This window comes from Poecile atricapillus, chromosome 9, assembly GCF_030490865.1.
Source record: "Poecile atricapillus isolate bPoeAtr1 chromosome 9, bPoeAtr1.hap1, whole genome shotgun sequence".
Lineage (NCBI taxonomy): Eukaryota > Metazoa > Chordata > Aves > Passeriformes > Paridae > Poecile > Poecile atricapillus.
Genome location: NC_081257.1, coordinates 15,291,779 through 15,313,560, shown reverse-complemented (window position 1 = coordinate 15,313,560; position 21,782 = coordinate 15,291,779). Strand labels below are relative to the sequence as shown.

At 58.2% G+C, this 21,782-nt stretch overlaps 1 protein-coding gene across 10 annotated transcripts; it reads right to left on the bottom strand.

The window, feature by feature from the left end:
* Positions 1-648: 648 nt before the first annotated feature.
* On the bottom strand, positions 649-21,594 carry USP19 (ubiquitin specific peptidase 19). 10 transcript variants are annotated; one of them, XR_009278238.1, is made up of 29 exons: positions 21,494-21,594; positions 17,714-17,813; positions 17,320-17,564; positions 15,540-15,596; positions 14,333-14,461; positions 13,651-13,784; positions 12,932-13,339; positions 12,340-12,607; positions 12,054-12,210; positions 11,881-11,952; positions 11,259-11,374; positions 10,721-10,935; positions 10,232-10,433; positions 10,012-10,145; positions 9,663-9,821; positions 9,472-9,582; positions 9,199-9,309; positions 8,946-9,047; positions 8,632-8,772; positions 8,332-8,450; positions 7,969-8,106; positions 7,515-7,879; positions 6,745-6,855; positions 6,016-6,232; positions 5,552-5,704; positions 5,281-5,444; positions 5,022-5,200; positions 2,277-3,203; positions 688-825 (listed from the first exon to the last, which is right to left on the bottom strand). XR_009278238.1 is itself a non-coding variant. In XM_058844693.1 (27 exons), the coding sequence occupies exons 2-27, from the start codon at positions 17,426-17,428 to the stop codon at positions 685-687; spliced, it is 4,212 nt and encodes a 1,403-aa protein (XP_058700676.1). In that variant the 5' UTR covers positions 17,429-17,564; positions 17,714-21,336; the 3' UTR covers positions 649-684. The 10 variants fall into 10 exon arrangements, 2 of the variants coding, with proteins under 2 accessions (XP_058700676.1, XP_058700678.1); XR_009278239.1 differs by lacking the exon at positions 21,494-21,594 and adding an exon at positions 21,411-21,427; XR_009278237.1 differs by lacking the exon at positions 17,714-17,813.
* Positions 21,595-21,782: the final 188 nt, after the last annotated feature.

The window sequence follows — 21,782 nt, the reverse complement described above, 5'->3', positions numbered from 1 at the left end:
ACGCACTGGCACCGGCCCCGGGGCGAGGCGGGGTGCACGGGGGGACAAGGCACACCCCGCGGGATTCCGGGCACTACGGACAGCGGGGGACGGCGTTGGCAACGGGGAATACCGGGCACAAGGGACACAAGGCAGCAGGACGCACCCAGGGACCCCAGGGTGCGGAGCGCTAGGGACAGCAGGCGACAAGACAGGCAGCGGGAGACGAGGCGCTTCAGCGCACAACAGGCACTAGAACTCTGGGACTTGCACGTCTCGCCCCACCAGCACAAGGGCACAGGAGAAGACACGAAGCACTAAAGCAGCAAGATTTGCACCGGGGGACACGAGACAACAGGGTGCAGCCAGCAGCAGAGCACAGGGAGAGGCAGCAGGCACCAGGGGACCCTGTATTCCCCCCCCGCTGCTGTGGATTTAGGGGACAGCGAGCACCAAGTCACACCAGGGAACACTGGGGCACAAGGGCACCTGGGGCAGCAGGGTTCTGGGAGTCCCAACAGCACACTGGGGACATGATGCCCTGGCTCACAAGGGGGGCAGAGGGTCCCAAAGGATAGCAGGCAGCAGAGGTGAGTGGAGTTCAGAGAGTTTAATGAGCGCAGGACAAACCCTGATTCCCCCCATCCCCCCACCCCCCAGTGCCCGGCCTGGCCCAAACCCCCAGGCCAGGCCCCCCACGACACCCTAGTCGACTTCTTCCATGCTGCTGTAGGAGGGGGCTGGGCGCTCGGCGGGGCTGGCGAAACGCTCGGGGAGGCCTTCCGCAGCCAGCGGCGGGGCTCCTTCGGGGGCCAGGCCAGATCCGAACGGCACTGGGGGCAGTCCCTGCAAGCAGAAGGTGAGCATGAGAGGGAGACTTGCACCCTGCCCACCCATCTCCCTCCCTGCTCCCGGAGGGCTGGAGGGGTGCCCAGGGGGGCCACAGCCCCACATGCACAATGTGCAGCCCCTGGGCTTAGAGAGCAAACCCCAGGCAGGGCAAAGGGATGCAGGCCCAGGGCCTCAGGAGGCAGCCCCTCCGGCCCAGCAGGAGAGCCAGGCCGCGGCACACTCCTGCCCCAGGGCTGCTCAGCCACTGGCGGTCGGAGCAGAGCCCTGCAGCCCAGCACGGGCGGCAGTGATGGGCCTCGGGCAGGCTGCCAGTGCCTGCCAGAGGTCTGAGGAACAGAGTAGGGCCAGAGGGGATTTCCAGGGCTGAGAGCACCTTGTCAGGCCTCACTGCTGGCCACCCACCACCGGTGAGGACAGGCAGGTGCAGGCAGCAGCTTGTGGGCCCCAACCACCCCTGGGGTGCCAGCACCAGTTGGAGCAGAGGTCAGCCCACCGGCGCCGGGCACTGACTCAGACCCACGAGGCCAGCACTGTGGGTGAGCGGGGGAAGCTGCTGAGACCCAGGGCTGTAGACAATGAGGCAACTGTTCCAGGACAGGCACCTCATGACCACGGCACAGCCCTGCCGGGCTCCCCAGCTGGGACCTGCTTGGGAGGGGAGTAAACCTCAGCACGTGGAGGCAGGGTGTGGGACAGAGGTAGGGGGAGTCCAGCTCAGATGCCAGCCTAAAACACAGATGAACCCCTTCGCTGCCAAGCATCCCTCCCAAGCCAGCTGAGGGCACTGCCAGCAGAACAGCAGTGGAGACGGAAAAGAAAGTCACAGGGCTCTGAAGTCACCTCTCACACCCAAATATGCCAGAGCTGTCTGAGCCACACACAGCCAAGGGCAACACGTCTCAATGTCAGACACCGTTGGAACTGCAGCCTGTGCCCCAGCCTCAGGGGACTGCCTGCTCCTGGCCCTGCCGGGCTCCCCACGCCTTGCACGTGTCCCACAAGGCTACCACTCCACAGCTGGGACTGGAGCCCAGCCTGTGCCCCATGGCATGGGCAGGCAGAGCTCTCCCCTGAGCCTGCTGCCACACAGCATGCACCAGGCACCCAGCAAAGCCCAAGGGATGGTCCTGGTGCCAGCTGGGTCACAGAGTGGCCTCAAGTGACCTCAGTGTGGAGTCCTCGCCTCTGTGTGGGAGTCCCAGCACACAGGACAGGAATGCTGCATTTCTTTGGAAAACCTGGCTTTATTAATGCACCACAGTCATACCTGTGCTGCCTGATTCCAAGCCTCTCCCACAGCATGGGTAGCTGGTGCCCTCGCAAATGAGGTGCTGCACCACACTGCCCTGAGACCAACTCCCCCAGCTGCTCTCAGCACACAGTCCCACAGACTGGTGGGAGGCAGTGACGCAGAATCAGGCCAGTGACCAGAGATGAATGCTCACCATGGGCACCCCAGTCTGGATTGCCAGGCTCCACAGCAGCTGTCTGGGACTGGAGCAGGGAAGCTCACAAGCCCTTGGCAACAAGCCTGTCCAGCCCCAGCACAGGAGCATGGCACACACAGGCACACAGGCAGCTGGCACCAGAAGGCTCAGCAGAAGGCTAGCAGGGCAGACTGGGCTGGCCAAGGACCATGGGTAGTCCCAGCTCTAGGGAAGCTCAAGGCTCCTGCAGCAGCACAGCTGAGAGAGGTGGCCAGCCAGGGCCCGTGTCAGGGCATCCTGCCCTTGCTGCAGCCTCCCAGCAGGTCTCCACACTTCCTTCTTGGGAGCCAAGCAGAGATGGCTGATGTGTCCATGGGGCTCTCAGGCCCCAGCTTCACTGCAGCAGCAATGTCCCTTCTTGAGCAGCAGGTAGCCTTGACGTCTGCCCCGCTCCCAGTGGGCAGCAAGGAAGGGCAAAAGAGCTTCTGGTTCTGGGCTGTGCCTTGGCAAGGTAGCAGGCTGGCCACACAGGCCTGCCAGCTGGCACAGGAGATACCAGAGCAGACAGGCAGGAGCCAACAGCCCCATGTTTCCCTTGGCGAGTCTTTCCCAGCGTTTTCTGTCCTGCTGCCTCATGTCTTCGTCTCATAGCGTCCTAGGACGGCGCGTGCCCTGGCGGCCCTGCTCCTGCAGCTGGCCACACGCCTGGGCCTATCTCCAGCCGGGCTGGTAAATGAGCGGGTAGAAGACGTTCAGGAAGAGAGCCACAATTGCGGCCGTGGTGGCCAGGACAAAGTATCTGACGCAGCCTTCATCTGGGTGCTGGGGGGTGCTCGGATTCCGCTTCTGCCCACAGGGCCTCCAGGAGCTTCTTGCAGGCCTTTGGGGTGCCTCAAGCTGCAGCTCTTGTTCTTCAGCCTCCAGTTCCTGCCAGATCAGAGAAGCCTGCGATGTGGAAACCTGCGTCAGCACTTGGAGAACACAATGGGTAACACCCCTTGCCATCCCCTGGGGCAGGCGGCTGCCTGCAAGCCCAGCCCCGTGCCCAGCCAGCCCGCCTCCCCATGCAGCACCATCACGGTCGCACCCGCCCCCGAAGCTCTTCAGGGTCTCTGGTGTGTGGGGCTCCGGTGGGTGGCTCTGTGGGAGGGAGCATGGGCAGCTGCCGGGCAGGGTCTTCACGGGACTGCAGGGAGTGAAGCCAGCAGCTGGATCCCGATGGAGCAGATGGACTTGCATTGGTGGGTCCAGGAGGCAAGGGAGCAGGCAGCAGCCAATCACAAAACAGCTTCTGTGATCCCAACAGGATCTTTCAAATGACAGCCAATCCAGAGCCAGCTGGTGCAGCAGGAGCAGGAGGCACAGTGCCAGTACAGCCAGTCACAGCTCCACTTTGGTGGGTAGGAATGCTCTGACAACCAATCGTAGCCCAAGTTCCAGAAGGATTTTCCATAGGCAGCCAACCACAGCTTGGCCCTTCATGGTGGTGATCATGCAGAGCAGCCAGTCAGGGAGCAGATCTCTGGAGGGCACCCAGTGCCAGGGAGGGTGCAGGTGGTCCAGAGTGCTTGGGGACCTGCTGAGCCCCACTGGGATCCAATGTATCCCATTACTGCAGGGAAACCGGTGCTGCCAGGGGCCCAATGAGCCCCAGTGCCACAGAGCAACCTGATGAACCCCAGCGCCATGGGGCATACAGTGAGCCACAGTGCCAGTTTGGTCCCTGAAGGCTCTCGCCACCAGTGTGCGAAAAGCAGCGCAACTTTCTGATTGCTCAGGCTGCCCCCAGTGAGTGGAGCTGCTCCAGGACACGCACATAGGGCAGGAACAACCCAGGCAGGCAGACACTAACATACCAGACAGCCCTCCTGGCCTTACAGACAGACAGCTTCTGTCCCCAGGCAAGAGGGCAGAGCTGGGATGCCTAACCAGCACTGGGCCAAGGGGAGGATGAGCCAGAGGGGCAGGGAGGCCAGGCCATAAGGGCCCCTCAGGGCACACATGTGCGGTCATGCTGGAGATGAAGTGAGCATTGTCCTCAGACTCTGTGAGCCCACAGAGGTGCTGAGCATGGAGGGAACATCTGCAGCACAATGGTGCAGGGGGTCTGATCAGGCGGACACCAGCCTCGGCATTCCTGACTTTCACAAGAATATCAGTGTAGCCATTTCTTACCACTGCATTCTGAAATCACCCTGCTGTCTGGCCCATCCCCAGTCCCTCCCTCCCAGGCCACCCAGCAACAGAGCTCGCTCTGGCAGGTTTTTCTACAGCACCCTGTGAAGGCTGCCAGGCCTCTGGCTCAGCACTGGCATTTACCTTTTTTGCACTTGGCTTGGCCCTGAGTTGGGGCCCAGCAGAAAGTGTCCCCCACCCTGCCTTGAAAATGGCTCCTGTGGGCAAGTTCTTACTGATCCCTGGCACAACGAGATCCTACTGCATTGCTCACAACCCCTCCTCCAATGCAGACCCCAATGAGGCTGTGCCCCTTCTTCCACTGCTCCCCACCAGCACTTCCACAATGATGATGAAAACCAGCATTCCTGTGATCCCTCAGGACAGGGACTGTCCCAAACCCTCAGTGAGAACAAGGTAACACAGGCTCCAATGCCCAGCTGGCGCAAGCTCTTTGGTATCAAAGGGGTACAGGCACTGCACTACAACTGCACCAGGCAAAGACGGGCAGGGCCCTGCATGTGGGTCCCTGAACACATTTCAAGGCTCTGTGGCTTCAACAGTGCTGAAAGGGACGCAAGTGCTCACCTGGCTGGCAGCAGCTTCAGCAGAGGGGGTGCGCTCGGTGCGGTGGTCTGAGGGATGCCCTGGCAGGGGTCTCTCCACAGGAGAGTTCCTCCGGCGATAGAAGAGGACATACGCATATCTGGTCACCACTTGGCTCTCATCCACGGTGGTGACTGTGCTGTCATCAAAGAGCCGCCAGCCTGAGAAGGAGGAAGGGTTAAGCAAGGAGACGAGTCATGGCTGCAGGAGCAGAGGGGTGGCAAGGGTGACAGATGCTCACCCACGTCGCTGCGCTGGCTGTTCTTGTCGTTGGGCAGGCGGGCGTATGCTGTGTAGTGCCCTCCGATCATACCTCCATAGTGGTTGATCACAGCATACAGGTCATACATAGGCAGCTGCTGCTCACCCTTCCGACCAATGCAGAATTTGCTCAGGTCCAGGCTCCTGTGGAGAGACACAGTGACTGTCAAGGGTGATCAGTGTTATGCAGGCTGGGCTGCAGGTCAGCACAGGCAGTGCCAACCCAGGCACATTGTCCCCCAGGCTCTCACCGGACAGGAAAGTCCACCATGTCATTGATCTTGTCCCTCCAAATAAAGCTGCGGAAGGAGAAGCGCTTGAGCTGGATAATGAGGACATTGGGCAGCCGCCACAGCATCAGCTGCTTGGAAGCCTCGCGGTGCTGCTTGCACTTGGGGCAGTACCTGTGGGAAGAGTGTGTTCGTTACCGGCACGGGAGAACCTCAGTCCTTGCAGCCCAGCTCAGCCCCAGGGTCCCCACATGCAGAGCTGGCAGAGGGTATGTGGGAGGGCTCAGCCCCTTCTGTCAAGGGCAGGCCACTACAGCACTAGCTTTGCTCCCTGCTGGCTTAGCCCTTCCCAGTGCACAGGGAAGGCCAGCCCATCATCATTCCTGGCTGCCAGAAGAAACAGCATGCAGGCCCGGGCAGCTCCTGGGAAACCCCTGCTGCTGTCTGGGCCCGTTGGCTGGAACCCACCCTGCTGCCTTCCTCACCACGCTTCCTCTGGGGCCAGAACTTCAGGCTTCGTGAAGAGATTGAGGCACTGCTCCAGGGTGAAGTGGCCAGCCCGGGCTGCTTCACTGGCTGAGCCTGGATCCTCCACACACTCCAACTCCTTGGATTCTACCAACACGAATTCCTTGAGGCGCTCATTGTTCTTCCACACCAGGGCAAGGGAGCAGTCATCTGTCAGATCCAGGGGGGTGTCACCTGTGAAGGGGCACAGACCTCACACACCTACCCCACCAGGCTGGACCACGCCACCTTGCTGGAGCAATCTTGCCCATCCCAGTTAGATACAGAGATCAAAAAGTGCAGCCAGAAAGGGACAGGTGCCCCCTGGCCAGGTTCATCATGCTGGGGCAGCAGAGCCCCTCAGCCTGCAAAGCATAACACCGGCACAGCCCTCTCATCAGCAGCACCATCACAACCAGCACTTGGTGTGGGTATCCCATTCAAACAAAGAGATGACCCAGAGATCACAGACCCTCTGAGAATTGGCCTATTTGCTGAGGGAAGCAGGAATGTAATGCCCAACAAGAGCTTCTTCTAGACAGAGGTTCTGTGCAGCAGAGCCCTTCCCTCCCCTGTCAGATGCAGCTTTTACTGTCCAGTGTGGACACCTAAGCTCATCTTGTTCCAGGCAGCCTCTGCCACCCTGGCCACTACCCTGCCAGAGGCTGTAAGATACAAAGTTAGTGCTTTACAGGGCTCTGGCTCACCTTTGTCTTCCAGCTTGTGCTCTCGGTTGGCAGTGTCGATCTTAGTGATGTAGAACTGTGTGGCACGGGCACTCAGTGAGTCTGGAGTGTGTTGGTACCCAGGGATGGCAGCTGTGAATAGGCAGAGACAGATTTGTGGTGGCACTGCCTGTCTGCCCTGCGTAGGGGCCGAGAATTTGCGGCGCCCCCACCCCCACCTCACATGCTACGGCCTTGAAGGGACACAACCACGTGCCCGTGTCCTTGACTATTTTTAGCAGGCGCCTGCCCCTGGCAAGCTGTGCTCCTCTGCCTGCCTTGCCCCTTCACTGCACATTGCTGCCATCCTGAGACGAGTGTCTGGAAACGTGACAGCCAGGCAGCCGAGCGCGAGAGGCTGGTCCCATGCAGCTGAGTCAGAGCGAGGGAAGTGCTTTGATCACAGCCCCCAGGGGCTCAGCCTGCACCAGCTCTGCCTTGCTCCCACAGGACTTCTGCCAGCCCCTGCCTTCCCACCTCTCCCACAACAACGCAGCACTCCAGCCTCTCTCCTCATCAGGTCTCTGCTCTACACCCTGGGCTTTGCAGGGCAGGGCAGAGCGTGGGTAGGTAGGCATTTCAGGTGAGGCAACAGTGCCAAAACAAAGCTCCCAGGGCCTCATCTATGTTCCCAAGAGTCTCCAACCAAACTCACAAGGAGAGAAGAGATGCTGTGCTGGGAGGTGACCCCAAGAAGGGAGAACTGCCTGAGCTCCTGGCACAGACACAGCCAGCACTTCAGCACCTCTTACCTTCTGGCTTGAGGGCCCTCTCATAGGACGGCTCCTTCTCACAACAGCTGTCACCCTGCGACTCCATGTGCTCAGAGAACCCCGAATCCAAGCTCAGCAGGGAACTCCTGGCTGTCAGGACCTTGCTCCGAACAGTGGTAGTATCCCCCATCTCTGGCTGCAGTTCAGGCACAGCTGGCGAGAGTGGGGGCTCCTGCGGGAGGCTGGAAACCCTGTCCCCATCTCCCAGCTCAGGGGCAGAGGTGACTGCTGCACAGCTGCTCTTGGCCAGGGGCTCCAGCTTGTCTGAGTGCAGAGGCTGCAGCCCCTGCTCCGGCGACATCCGGCCTAACTGGAATGGAGGCTGGAACACGCTGACCGAGTACCTGGGCATGGAGGTGGGAGTTAGAGCTGGCCAGACACGGGGCTGAGTTCGGCTCTGGGGCAGAAGCACCCTCCTTCCCTGGACACTTACCTTGCATAGCCCTCCAGCAGCTGGGCCAGGCGGGCGTAGGTGAGGCGGGACTCGGGCACACTGATGAGGAAGGGGAAACCGATGTTTTCGGGACGGCACAAAGCCTTGTGGTCTGGCCAGTGTGTTTTCTGACATGCCCTGTAACACATACAGCCCCTGCTGAACCCAGCATCCTTGAACAGCCTGGAAAGGAGCAGTGCAAGGCCAGAGGGGTGTGCTGGGGACAAGGGGAACACCAGGAGTTCAACAGGCTCCATCCAAAAGGGCAGTCCCATCCCACCTTCTCCCAGCAGGCAGAGCTCTCCCATTCAGCCCTTCACAGCAGGAGACCCTCCCTCCCTGCCAGGCACCAAGCCAACTCACACATTGCAGTAACCGACTCGATAGCACCTCGTGCAGCGCTTGAGCTTCTCATCCTCTGGCAGCTGCTTCTTCTGGCAGGCTGCACACTTGGCAACAGGGCCACTGGGCACCTGCGGACGCTGCAGGAGAAAGGACCCATTGGACAGGGAAGGGCACCTGGGCAGGACAAGGCAGCCTCGGTAGACATCCATGCTCACTGTAGCCAACCGCCCTTGTGTGCAGTTCTGCCCCTCCTGCTCAGTTCCACTTATGGCTCAGCCTTCCTGCATTCCTCCCAGTAGTCCCAATATGCCTTCTTACCTGCTGGACTTGAAGCTCCACCACACGCTCCTTGGCCAGCTCTGGGGACAGCACCTCAAAGCAAAGCAGCAGGTCCGTTGGCGAGACTGTGTCTAGTGAGTTAGACGGCAGGAACACGCGGTGGAAGTGATTCTTGATCACCTGCCAGGAAAGCAGTGGCTTGTGTGAGGACTGCTCTATGTGTCCTCTCCTCAGAGAGCCAGAGTGAGCTGTGGGAAGAGCAGCAGCTCAAGGATGCTGTGCTCAGCTCACCACCTCACAAGGCCCTACTGTGCTGGTAGGACCTGGAGCAGGTATCTGTCCAGCACTCTCACCTCTGCCAGGCGCAGGTTCTCTGGTTTCACACGCACGCTGTGGGCCACTGAGTCAAGCACCTCCATGGCACTGGAGTTCTCCTTGCTGATACTCACAAGGAACTGCCACCAAGAAAGTGCCACATTAGTCACACCACACTAAGGCATACCCTTACTTAACACAGGGCTTAGCCTGTTGGCACATGACCAGCTGCCTGGGGCACTTCCAGGAGCCTTCTTAGGCTTCCTCCCCAGGGTAGAAGGTATCCTTTACCTTGATGGGTTTCTTGTGTGGCTCCTTTGCAAAATAGTAGACAGTCAGCACCTTTTGCTTCTGTGGGAGGGGCACGGGGAGGTACAGGAAGGGGTCAAAGGTAATAGACACCTGCAGATAACAAAAACACTCAGCTGTGCGAAGTGCTTGTGGATGAGTAGCAGATCCAGTGGACCCAAGATCCAGCCTCGCCCTGTGATCTGTGCTCTCTGAGGGTCAGGAGTCTACTTCTGCACAACTAGGACAGGGACAGAACCTCCAGGGCTGCCCTACCTTGGAGCACACCGGGCACACAAGCTTGGATTTGTACTGGCCCTGGAAGAGGTCTACTATGAACGAGTCGTTTCTCATCTTGTGTCGTTGCCAAGCCTCCTCAGCTACCACCTGCAGGAAGAAAGGGCTTAGCACCTCACTAAACCACCCAGGCTGCTCTCCCATTGACTCTGGGGGAGGAACACCCTCACCTCATCAGGCCTCCCATCTGAATCAACAGTCTCTGTGTAGGGCTTGTTCTGGATGCGGTTGAGGTCCTCGTGCAGGCCATCAAGCAGGAAGGCCATGAACTCCTGAGCATCATGCTGGGCATAGCCAGTGAACTGGCTGGCCTTGCTGGCCACAATTGCCTGTGGGGAGCACAGTAGTCAGGGCTGGTCAGCAGACCTCTGGCAGCACTGCCTGCCCAATGCACAAACACTGGCTGCACCCACCCACACTCACAGCTCTCTGTGGCACCTGGAGGACAGCCAGGTGCCCACAGAGGAATGCTGGGGACCCACAGCAGCTCCTGCTGAGCACCAGTGCCAGGGGTCCTACCTTTAGTTTAGAGGGCTGGAAGGCATGGTGTGTACCCTTCCACAGTGCTCTGAGCAGCATGGCAAAGCCGATGGCCAGGCGTCCACCTGTACCCAGCGGGTTGTTATAGTTGATTTCTGACTCAAAGGACCGATCTGTAAGAAATGCAGAAGCTCAGGGTGGCTGCTGTCTTCATCATCTGAGTGGCCAAGCCCTGCTTGGGCTCCCAGTGCGGGCTTACCGTGGAAGTAGTCACGCAGCTCCCGGGTGTTGGACAGGGACTGGATGACACTGTTCATGAAGCAAGTGTTGCCCAGGTTCACCAGCCCCGTGAAGCCAGGCAGGCAGACCTTCTTCTTCTCATCCTCATCCTCATCCTCCTCCACGCTTTCGGCACTCACCGGACTGTGTGTCATTGGTGGCACCATACATGTTGGTTTGGGCTGCCAAAGCAGAAGCAGGTGTGAGGGTGTGACACTCAGGGAGTCTCTTTGGGAACACCAGAGGAACTCGAAAGCCCAAAAAAAACCCCCTGAGAGGGCTGGAGCCATCACACCATCTCTATCATGGACTGTGACAGACACGCCAACAGCTGCCCCTAATTCTGCCAACTATGACTGAGGGACACCGCCTCCTCCTTCAAAGGAATACTTTGACAGTCTCCAGAGTGACACTGATGAGGTGTCCCTCTTTTCCCTATCCAGGTCAGATCCATTGTGGCTACACTCACCGAAGGAATGTGTGGCTCTTGCTTCACTGCCAAGTGCTCTGGAGCTGTACGGGCTGCCACGCCATCCAGAGCCCCATCTTCCACACGCGGCTTCTCTTTGTCACTGGTTCGGGCCTCTTCCTTGCTGGAGAGGGGGTGCTGGTTACTGCCCGGAGGGTTCTTATCCAGAGGGGTAGGGCCTGTAGGCATGGCAACCTTTGCACCACCCACTGCACCTTAAAAAGGGGGAAGGGTGGGCCTGTGGTTAGCAGCACCATGCGCTGCCCACAGTGGGGCTGAACTGCTCAGTCCACACTTGCACACAGGCTCTCTCCTACCCCTCTTCCCCAGTGCGCAAGGGAAACAGCAGTGCCTTTCCCCTACCGCTTGGCTCACACCCTGCCTCACATCCCTCCTACCTGCACCCACTCAGCCCCTCTCTTTCCCCACCATTCCATGCCAGAGGATCCAGCCCCAGCTGGCAGCTGGTAGTGGTGAGGAGGGCCCATGCCCCACTGCAGTGCAGCAGGCAGGCAGGACACGAAGGCAGGGTGCAGACCTCGTGTGGCTGGAGCCTCCAGCCCCCCCCAGCGCTGGCTCTGACGTTTCTTCAGGCAGACATCAATGCGAGATACAGTGAAGTTGTAAGTGCACTGGTCCGGCTCAATAAGGTTCCTGCAAGGCACACAGCAAGTCAGAGGGGCCCCAGACCCTGCAGCAGCCTCAGATATGCCAAAGCCTTTGCATGGCAGACCCATGGCCTTCAGGCAGTAGGGACCCCTCCTAGCACTGATCCTGAGGTAGCCCAGGCAAAGCAGGATGGAAACCCTCAAGCCTGGCCACACTGAGCGCCCCTTTTCTGACAGATGCATTCTGCTTGGAACCCTCCTGCTGCACATCCCATCCAAAGGGTACACAGGCTGGTCTCTGTCCCCAAGAGCTCTACAACAGCCTGGGGTGAACTGCAGGCAAGGAGACACTGGGATTTCCTCCCCTGCAAGGAAGCACACAGCCAAGGCAGACCAGGTTCAGGGCACTAGTGTAGCATGATCTAAGTGAAATCTCCAGATGCAGACACGAGCATTCCCCACACAGAACCGCCAACTGGGACTGGTTCCTGCCCCAGCTCGCATTTTCACTTCCTTTGTCCTGGTGTGGGTTAGAAGGACATGGAGTCATACCTGAGCTTCACCTGCCACCGGAACACTGTGTGGGGCCCACAGCCAGGATGGAGACGAAGGAAGTTCGCATCACTGCAGAGAAATTGGGAGTGAGCAGAGGTGAACAAACAAGTAGCCCAGCCGCAATCAAGAGATCTGCAGCGGCCTGGCATCATCCTGAGGAAAACTTGTACCTCGTCTGGAACACTAGTGTGAAGTCTTGCTCCCGGAACAACACCTTGGATGTCTCCTTGTGGATCTCCTTCACATAGACATGCACTACCACCAGATCATTGCCCTTCTCGTATGAGTCATTCTTGACAAAGGTCAGGCTTACAAAAGGCTCTGGCTCTGAGTAAGGAAAGCCACGGAGAGAGAGGTTATCTTCCATGCATGCTGAGGCTGCAAGCTGACCCAGGAAAGGTCCTGAGCAGATGGACTTTCCTGACCAGGCTCACTTCATGGGCTCTAGCCACTCACCATCAGCTGCTGCCTCCAGAGCCACATCGTCCTTGGACCAGTCCCTCTTCTCACCATCTCTGCCCATTGGTGGGGTGGCCACTGGGATGACCTTAGAGCTCTCTCCAAGGATAGGCAGGCAGTCCCGGCTCCGCAAGGCCTCAGTAGGGCTGCCTGGCTGCAGGACTCTCTTCTCAACACAGGTGGCAACACGGTGGGGAAACACCTCCGTGGTAGCTGCGAGAGGTGGTATCTCCACGGGAACAGTCTCTTTGGCCAAAACCACAGCCTTTCAATACAGAAAGACACAGTGAAACACAGACACTGTCACCCCTGAGCTGCCCTGGCCCACCCACTGTGGCTCCTGCCAGACGGTCAGGCACAGCTCCATACCACCTGCTTCCCCCACACATTCCATGCCAGCTTAGCCCCATTAGCACCACAGCACAGCAATAGCAGGATCCTCACTTCACCCTCTCCTCCACCACAGGTCCTCCTGTCAGGCCTCAGCATCCCAAAGCCTGCCTCATCCTCATTGGCAAGGATGTGTTCTGCATCCCCTGCAGAGGGCAGAGGAAGCAGGGGTACCCTGTGCAGCCAGGTCCCCAAGTACCTTCTCGAGTGGCAGTGCGAGGTCTGCAAGGGCCACAGGTGCATCAACCTGGCTGGCTCTGCCATTGCGGCGGCTGCCGGCCCTCCCACTGTGCCCTTTGCCGGGTTCTGTGTTCCCAGTGACTCTGGCATTTGGCTCCTCTTCAGTGGGAGCCACTTTGAGGTATACTGCCCGCTTGGCGCTGGGGCCACTCTGTGTCCCTGGGCTGGCTGGGCTTTTCCCTCCCAGGGCCTCGCTTCTTCCTGGAGCACGCTTGGGGTTGGAGGGCTCCCGCCGGGATCTTGGTGGCTCTGTGCCTTCAACCCTTGGCTCTTCAGGGGTCAACTCTGCAGAAGCAGCCTTCTCCTTCCCATTCTCCCAGCACGCAGACCCTTTGGCCAGTTCTTTGGATCCATCTTTCCTTTTCTTCTGTAAAAAGCAATGCAGCGTGGTGGGAAGGTATTCAGGTAGCAGCATCTTTCAGGCTCCCTATCAATCCCTCACCCTCACTCCCCCTTCCCAGACTGCACCAGGACTCTACTCCAGAACCTGGAAATGCATGGCAGGCAGAAACAGGTGTGAGAGTCCCTGGGAGAGTGGCAGATGGCTCATGCAGCATGTGGATGAAGGATGTGCCCCACATTGCTCCCTGGACAGCTCAAAAGCAGGGAGCTCAGAGCTCATCCCAGCTCCCCAGGGCTCCACAAGCTCCCTTAAAAGACAGATCATTCCCTCCTTACCAGAAGTGAAGACCAAGTATGGAGTGGGATTTTCTTCTGAAGCACAAGCTGTAGAAAGTTGCCCTTCTTGCACTGTATCTTGCTGCAGGAGCCCTCAATCTCCTCATAGAACTGACAGCTCCACTGGCGCCCGTCTGTAAAGCAGAGGGGAACCAGTACCTCAGGCAGTGCTCCAGGCAGCTGTCACCTAACCCACAGCCCCTTTTCACCTGCCCCCAGGATGAAGGAAGCACTCATTCAGAGCCAAGAAGGCTGCAGGCAGGCTGCCACCATACCCCAGAAGCCTTCCAGGGCTCCAGCCAGCTTCCCTGAACTTGCTTTGTACATCTGGCTGGCCTCCTTCCCAGCGGGAAGGCCCTGGGCCTCCCTGCCCTCAGGGGCACAGTCACTTTTCCAAAGGATACCCAGGACTCACTCGGCCATCCCAGCAAGCAGGGGACAGAGACACACTGGCGCGGCAGTGGGCACTTGTTCACTTGGCACAGAGGCCAGCTCCTGCCCTCCCCAGTTCTACAATGCTCTCCTATCAGCTCTGCCTGCTGCCTGAGCGTGTGCCAGCTGAGAGCAAGGCATTGCCTCTGAGGGAAAAGTTTGATGTCTGCCTGCAGCAACCCGTGCTTGGCCCAGAGCTGTGCCAAGTCCAGATGGAGAAATGCTTGTAGCAGTTGCTCCATTTCCATACCTGGTAGTTTGACCACACAGTCTGTGTCGGTGAAATCAGCATGTACATCCTCCACCTTCAGAGCTCCACTGCCCAAGTTCAACTTGATAATGATCTCATCGGCATTCTGCTTCCAGTCCAGCAGCAGCTCTAGGAAAAGGGAGGGAAGTGTTACCCACTTGCTGGGGAATGAGCCTGAAGTGCCCACTCCTTGGCTGGGGAACGCAAGCCTGAACACACACGCAGTTAAGGAGGTCAGCGCAGGGAACACAGATCATGACAATTAAAATGGGACCTGCCCTCATCAGATAGGCCACAAACAAGAGCACGTGTTGCAGCAGGGCAGAAGAATCCCGGTGGGAACCAGAGAGATCAGAAAGGCAGCGCTGCTCTTGGCATGGCCACACGCAGCAGTGGCAGCTGGGAAGAAGGAGTGGCTCCTGCCAAGGACAAAGCAATTACTGCTTTCCCAAGGAACGAGGAAGCCACAGAATTACTCTGGGGGATTTAAGTGGACTCTGACCACAATCAGAAATTGCCACTTCCCTTTTGCATATGCAAACCAAGCAGCCCAGCTGCAACCATCAAAGCACTGTACTCCTGCCAGGTGAACGTGGCTAGCATGGCTGAAACATAGACAGGCCAGCAAGCCGGGCAAGTACGCTGTAACGGATGAGAAAAGAGTGCAGCAGTGATACTCTGGTGCAGGCAGAGCTTCCATCGTGCGCCTGCCAGGCTCTGGGTGTGGTCTTGTGGTGCGCTGAAGTCTTCAAGGCAAAAAAGTGATTTAGATCACCTTGATTTCAATCAGGTTTGTTCTACCTATGGGGCACGAGGACATCCTATTCTGTCCTCAAAGCAGGCCTGGACTGAGACAGAAACCAGTCAATGCTGCCCACAAGGTGACACAGCTCAGGATGTTCCCAGCCCAGCATAATGTGCTGCTCAGAAAGAAGCAGAGCAGGTGTCCCACGGTTGTGCTCAGTGGCACCATGACACCTGAGTTGCAAGCAGTATGCTGCCACATATCCAGGGCATTTTCCTTGCAGACAGCCCTTCTCCACCCCTGGAAAGGCCACATACTGTTAAGATAGACACTGAGGCAAGGGAGTGCTCAGGTTAGCTCTGCTCAATGCCAGAGCACTGGACAACAAGGTGAGAGCTTCAGATCCCTTGGCAAAGGCACTCCATGGCCATGCACTGACAGCTGGCACACACCTCAACTTACCCTCCTCTGAGTCCTCCTCCTCGGCAGTCTCAGCCTGCTTGAGCTCAGGGCGAGACACTGGTGGGCAGAGAAGCAGAGCGCAGGGCAGGTCTGTCATTCTGTCACCTCACAACATAGGCCAGCAAGCTGATGCCCAAAATTTCACACATCACCTCCTTCTACCCTGAATCTGTGTCCAGGCCTTTCATCCTGCTTGTGTTGCTCATCTCCCTCTTCTGCTTTCTCACTCTCCTTCGCCAGAGTCCTGCCTGCGGCACTGCAGCAAGTCAGCCCCAGAACAGCAGCTATGGCCAAACCACCATATCCCACCACAATGGGAGCAACACAACAACACTGCACCATGTAGGCAGTGCTTTTTTGAGGCACATCTCATTGTGAGCTTACAGCACGCAGGCTGTATGGCCCAGCTTGGTACACCAGGTCCCAGCCCCCAGCCATATAGAGGAGTCCTATCTTGATCTGACAGAAAGAACCTGGTGTTTGGTCATGCTCAAACCAATTCTGCTGTAACCAGAGAACCACGTGGCCCAGCTGCACTTTAACATTTCCACTCCTGCACAAGCTGCCAACATCCACATCTGAAAATCTCCTTCCAAATCAGGGTGGGGAATCAAACTGACTTGACACCTAATCCCTGCTCCCCACAGAATTACCTCCAACAGCCAGAAGTGTTTCCAGGCCTGTTCTACCCCCACAGGACAGTGAACTCTGGCAGCACTTTCTCCTGGAGCAGAGAAATAGTGGCAACAGAAGCTGTTGCTAGCAGACTCCACTCCAGCAGACTTGGAGGGCTGTCACTGCCTCCCTTGATTGGCTACAAAACAGTAGGAAACTTCTGCTGACCACCACAGCCACTGGTGCAAAGGTGCTGGTGAGGCTAGCAGTGTGAGAAGCATAGTAGTGGTACTGCCTGGATGATCTACAACCCCTCACCACCTCTCACAGAGGGGAGAGGGGCAGCATGGCTGCCCTCAAGGAGGCCCCTGCATACTCCTCCTATGAGAGAGAAAGCACAGCGCTGTGCTCTGCACTGTGGGATTTTGCATTGGAGACAGCACCCGGCTGCTCTGGCACAGACCTTGCCAAGCACTCAATTACCTTGGCCTATAAAACACCCTGTGATTTTGAGGTTACAATAATCATAACAGAGCAGGCACGGAAATCAAACAGCTTTCCAGAGCCACAGAAACTCTTGCAGGCATACTGCCCGCAGGCATTCCCTGCACCTGAAGCATCATTTTTGTCAAAGGATACATGGTAGTTACAGAAGGAATTATTCTACAGCAACTACTTCACCTGAACCACACCTTGCCCTGACTCAGAAGCTAAAGCACCAGCCCCACCCGCAGGCCTTGCACACCTAGTCACTGCCTCACAACACCTGGCCTCAGCAAACCGATGTGAAAGAAGCAGCACTGCCTCCAGCTGCAAGAGCACCCACAGGTTTCAGTTCCACTCTCGCTGGATTGGGGCGGTCCACACCCAGTCCAAAGCAGAGTCTAGAAACAAACACCAAGGCCAGCTCCAGACTTTAGCTAACAAGGCCACAGGCCCAGACTTTCTAACATTGCTGGGGCTAAGTAGCACCCAAAGGAAGGAGGTTACAGGTCCAGGGAGGACACTGTGTCAAAGAAGATCCCACATCACACGGGTTACCATAAGCTGCAGGAAGTGATTAGTCAAATCTGCTTATCCTGCAGCAGATGGCTGAGAGGCTCCCAGGCTGTGGAGCCGAGACATCACAGGCCTGCTCGCCACAGTGATGCTGAGGGGCTCTCACCTTCCTTGCTTTCCTGATTGGCTCGATCCTTCTGCTTCTTCTTATTGGTGGCATCATCCAAGCCCCGAGACACTCTCCTCTGGCCAGGGGCATTTGTGCTGCTGGACATTTTCAGCCGTTTGGAGGACACAAACAGCCCGCCGGGGTCAGTAATGGAGTCTGGGTCAGGGGTGCGACGTTTTCTTCCTGGCCCAGCTATCTTGGCGACTCTCTGTGGTCAAACTCTCTGGCAAGGAAGTAATGGCCTAAAGAGAGGAAAGAGCAAGCATAGCAGGAGGTGAAAAAGGCCCAACAGCAGCAGAATCTGCTCTTTGCCTCAGGGTCAGTACCCTTACGTGACCTTCACCATGGTGTTTATGGGAAGCCCCATGCAGCACTCAGTGAGGAAACCTACCTCATCACAGCTGCTACAATGCTTACTGCCAAAAGCATAGGCTTGTCAGAGCTCCCAACATACAACCAGGGGTCTTCAGTATGTGGCACACATTAAAAACCTGGAAAGCAAGTGTCATGCTCATGGCTCCCACTATAGCAACACTGGCCCAGAGGAGCTGCTGGCACTAACAACACCCAGAGACACAGCCAAGGGCAAGGACATGAGACCTGGAACTGCAAAACTGAGCCTCCAGAGTCAACTGGAGGAGCCTGTCACACAGCTTGGAGCAACAGCTATTTCAGTCAAACAGTGTCCTGTGTAACAGCGCCAGAATAGGAGCCAGTAACACCCTAAGAAGGAAGCAGGCCTGGGACAGTCTCCTATGACAGATGGAAGCAGAGCTCCCTGGCAAAAGGAGAGTTCCGCCCCCTTCACCCACTAGCTGGGAGCTTAACCAGCATGACTGAACCTTGAATATTTATCTCCCAGCCAGTTTACAGACAGCGTCAGCGGGGTCTGGCCTGGAAACAGGACACCTCTGCTCCCTGTGCCCCAGGAAGAGAGTAGGCTGAGCAGGGCATGTAAATTGCTCACCCCTGCCCCCTCAGACATGCCCTCCCTACAAAGCCAGCTCCCCCACAGGCTTAGGGAGCTGCTGGCCCAGGGGTCTGTTGCACTCATTAGTGTGACTCTATAGTGTTCAGGGCTTTGAGAGAGCAGAGCTGAAACAACCCACTGAAAACAGTCCCACTGGAGGTGTCTCCATGGAGGCAGTGAGAGCAGAGAGCTGGGAGGGTTTCCTCCCTCACTGCCCTGGCTGCACACCCTGACCCTGGCAGTGCTCACCAGCCCGTGGGGGTTTGCAGCAGGGAAATGGGCCCAGCCGTACAGATCCTGCCCACCCCCAGGTGCCAGCTGCCTGCCACAGCTCCCATGCACTGTTTCACACACATCCCACGGCCTGGCTCTCATCTGAGGACATGGAGCCAAGCCCAACAGCACCTTGGCCTAGCCCAGCTCCACTGAGCCTGCCTCTCCCTCAGCAGGAGGCAAGCTGTCCCTCGGGAACACCCAGTTCTGCCTTCACCCATGTACCAAGCACAGACGCCTTGCCATGCATGGGCATGGCCAGTGGCAAGAGGCACCTCCAAGGTTCCTCTGACAGAGGAAGGACACTGCCAGTTCTGTGCTGCTGGCCCCATGTTGCCAGGTCATTTGTGTTCTAGAAACGTTCAGGCCAACAAGTAGTCACAAATGTGGAGCTATAGCCACAAACAGAGAATCGTCAGAGAGCAAAGCAGCCTGGTCTTGGCCTCAGCTCTGCCAAAGCAAGCCCCATGACAAGTGTTGCATCCAAACCACTTCTCTTCAGGCCAACCTACCCTCACCACCAAGAGCCACTGAAGCCAAGTGGAAAGCTGAGTTCAGCCCCACTGCCTGGCACAGACAGCTCCTGCCACCCATGGTGGACAGGCCCAAGTGACGTGGAGACTGAACAGGGTCCAGCATCAATCCCAAAGAGCTTGAAACAGTGTGGGAGGGCAGCAGCATCATCCCCATGCTGCTGCACACACTGGGTCTCTCCAGGATGTGGGTCTAGAGTGAAAGGGAATGGCCCCCACAGCAGGGAAAGTGGCAGTGATTCACCAGGCTACATCTCTGATGACAGCTGCATGCTGTCACTCAGCTCCAGTCCCCATCAACACCCAAACAGGTTGATTACAGATACTTCCTGGTGCTGAAGAAGATCACCTGGGCTCAGCAAACATGGGAAAGCATTTTTTGTTCTATTTCTTTTGCCTCTAGGGTGAAAACCCCAGGAGAAATGGGACTCAAGAAGAAGTGACTGCTTCATGCAGGGTCAGGTGAGGTTCTGTCACCTCCTTCCTGCACCTCCAAAGAGATGGCAGAGGGTAACTGCTAGGCAGGGTGAAAGCAAGCTCTGAGAAGGGTCCTGGAGGGCTGAGAAAGGACAGGCCTCTACCCAAGAAGGGGTGAGGAAGAGAGACAGGATTGCGTGCCTGCTTGTCACTCCTCCAGAAGCCCGCTGCTCTCATGCCTCACTGAGGGCTCAGCTCCCTCGGGTGTTTTGCCGATAGTTATCCCTCACGGCAGGCAGGAACCAAGGGGGCTGGAGCTCTGCCCATTTCAGCTGCCAGACTGATGGCAGCCTGAGGCTGCTGCAGGTACCTCAAGGTTTTGGAGGAGTGAAGGCAAAGCAAAGGTTACTCAGGGATTAGAGTAGGCAAACAGGTGCCTTTCTGCCACCAGGAAACACACATACAGGCAGCATGTTCAGCCCCTGGGTGCACAGTGGTTTTGGCGCCACTCCTTTTGGCACAGTAGGAGTCACTGCAGGGGAGAGATGGCGAAAGGCTGCTCTGGCTAGATGCCAGGTGAACCTCTGGGAAGCACCTGATGAGCTGGGCACTCCTACAAAAGCTTACTCAATCCCCAGAGCCAGGGAAGCCTAGCCATGCTGCTGCTGGGAACAGATGTGCCTCCCTGTCCTCTGCTCTTCCTGCCTCTGTGCTGTGGTGTGCACCAGATCCAGATGGCAGTCACGGCTTTCTCCTATGTGTGTCTTCCCCCCAAGCAGTTTCCCAACCCAGCTCATGCTGAGACTGCAAATGTTTTGACTAGCCAGAAGCAAGGGAGCAAGAGGCCAAGGAGAAGGGCCACTCCCCCCCACAGCAGCACCAGACCAGGAAGGACAGCAAAAGGTGCTCAATGAGATGCAATTTGTGCTCTGTGTCTGGGGCAGGGTTAGCACCAAGCAGGACGAGCTCCTTGATTCTTGTCCACAGCACTCCCCATCAATGCCCAAGGGCCTTTACAGGGGTAGCTGCAGAGAAGGTTGGCTATCCCAACAGCATCATCTTTCCATGGGCTTTTGGATCTTCTATGTACTAAACACAGCCAACAGAAACACATCCCTCGTGCACACAAATACTTTCGTCGCCTTCTGTTTCTTGTTCCCCTAAGGGACCAGAAATCCCAAGGCTCAAGCTTGACTTTTACTTGAGTTTCATGCCTGACACACGGGTGGAGCCAGAGAAAGCAGAGAGTCCCTCCCCTGGGGCAGCTACTCAAGCCAGCACTGTCACACAAAATGTTTCCAACCTATGTGGAAATCACAAGCCATGTGCCCCCAGCGCATCGTGACAGCAGTGAGCCCTCTGCTGAGTGGGGAACCCGGCAGGCCCAAGTCCCTCACTGTGGGTACGATCATTGAATCATAGAACGGTTTGCGCTGGAAGGAAACATTGAAGATCATCTAGTTCCAACCCGCCGGCCATGGGCAGGGACAGTGATGAGAGGGTCCAGACAGCAGCCGGCGGCCCCTGGCCTGCCGGGCGCTGCTGCCCGGCCCCAGGCACCGAGAGAGGGGAAAGGGGCTGTGAAGGGTGTTTGTGTGAAGGGTGTTTGTTTGAACGGTGTTTGTGTGAACGGCCCCGGCAGGCAGAGCACGAGGTCACCGCGCCGGCTCCTGCCCGGGGCTGCCGCGCTCGGCCCGTCCTGCCGAGCCCCGCTCTCAGCCCCCGCGGCCCCAGCTCCTGCCGCTCCGCACGTTCTCTCCGCTCGGGCCCGTCCCAGGCCGCCGCCACCGCCATCCGCCGCCTGCCTCGCTCTCCGCTGCCCCGGCTCCCGTGCCCACGGGCCGCATCCCGGCCTCCCGCCGCCCCCGGGCCCTGCCCGCCGCCGCGGCCCTCACCCCGCGCTGGCCCAGGCGCCGCTCGCCGCCCCCGGGCCCCGCCGCCGCCCCGGCCCGGCCGGCCCGGCCCTCCCCGCACTCACGGCCCCGCCCGCCGCTCCGGTCTGTTTGTGCCGCGCCGAAGTTCCGAGCGGGCCGACAACGGAGACAGGCCCGAGCCCGTGACGCACTTCCGGGAGCCGGCAGGCACGCCCACGTGACACTGGAGCAGGGGGCGCGCGTCACGTGACACAGGAAGGGGGGCGGTGCCGGCGCGTTCCCGCGGCAACGGGAGCGGGGGTGGCCCGGTTCTGCCCGCGGGGACTCCGGGTCTGCTCGTGGGGGACCCGGCTTTGATCCGTGGGAGTGCCGGGCTGGTCTGTGGGGTGTGCT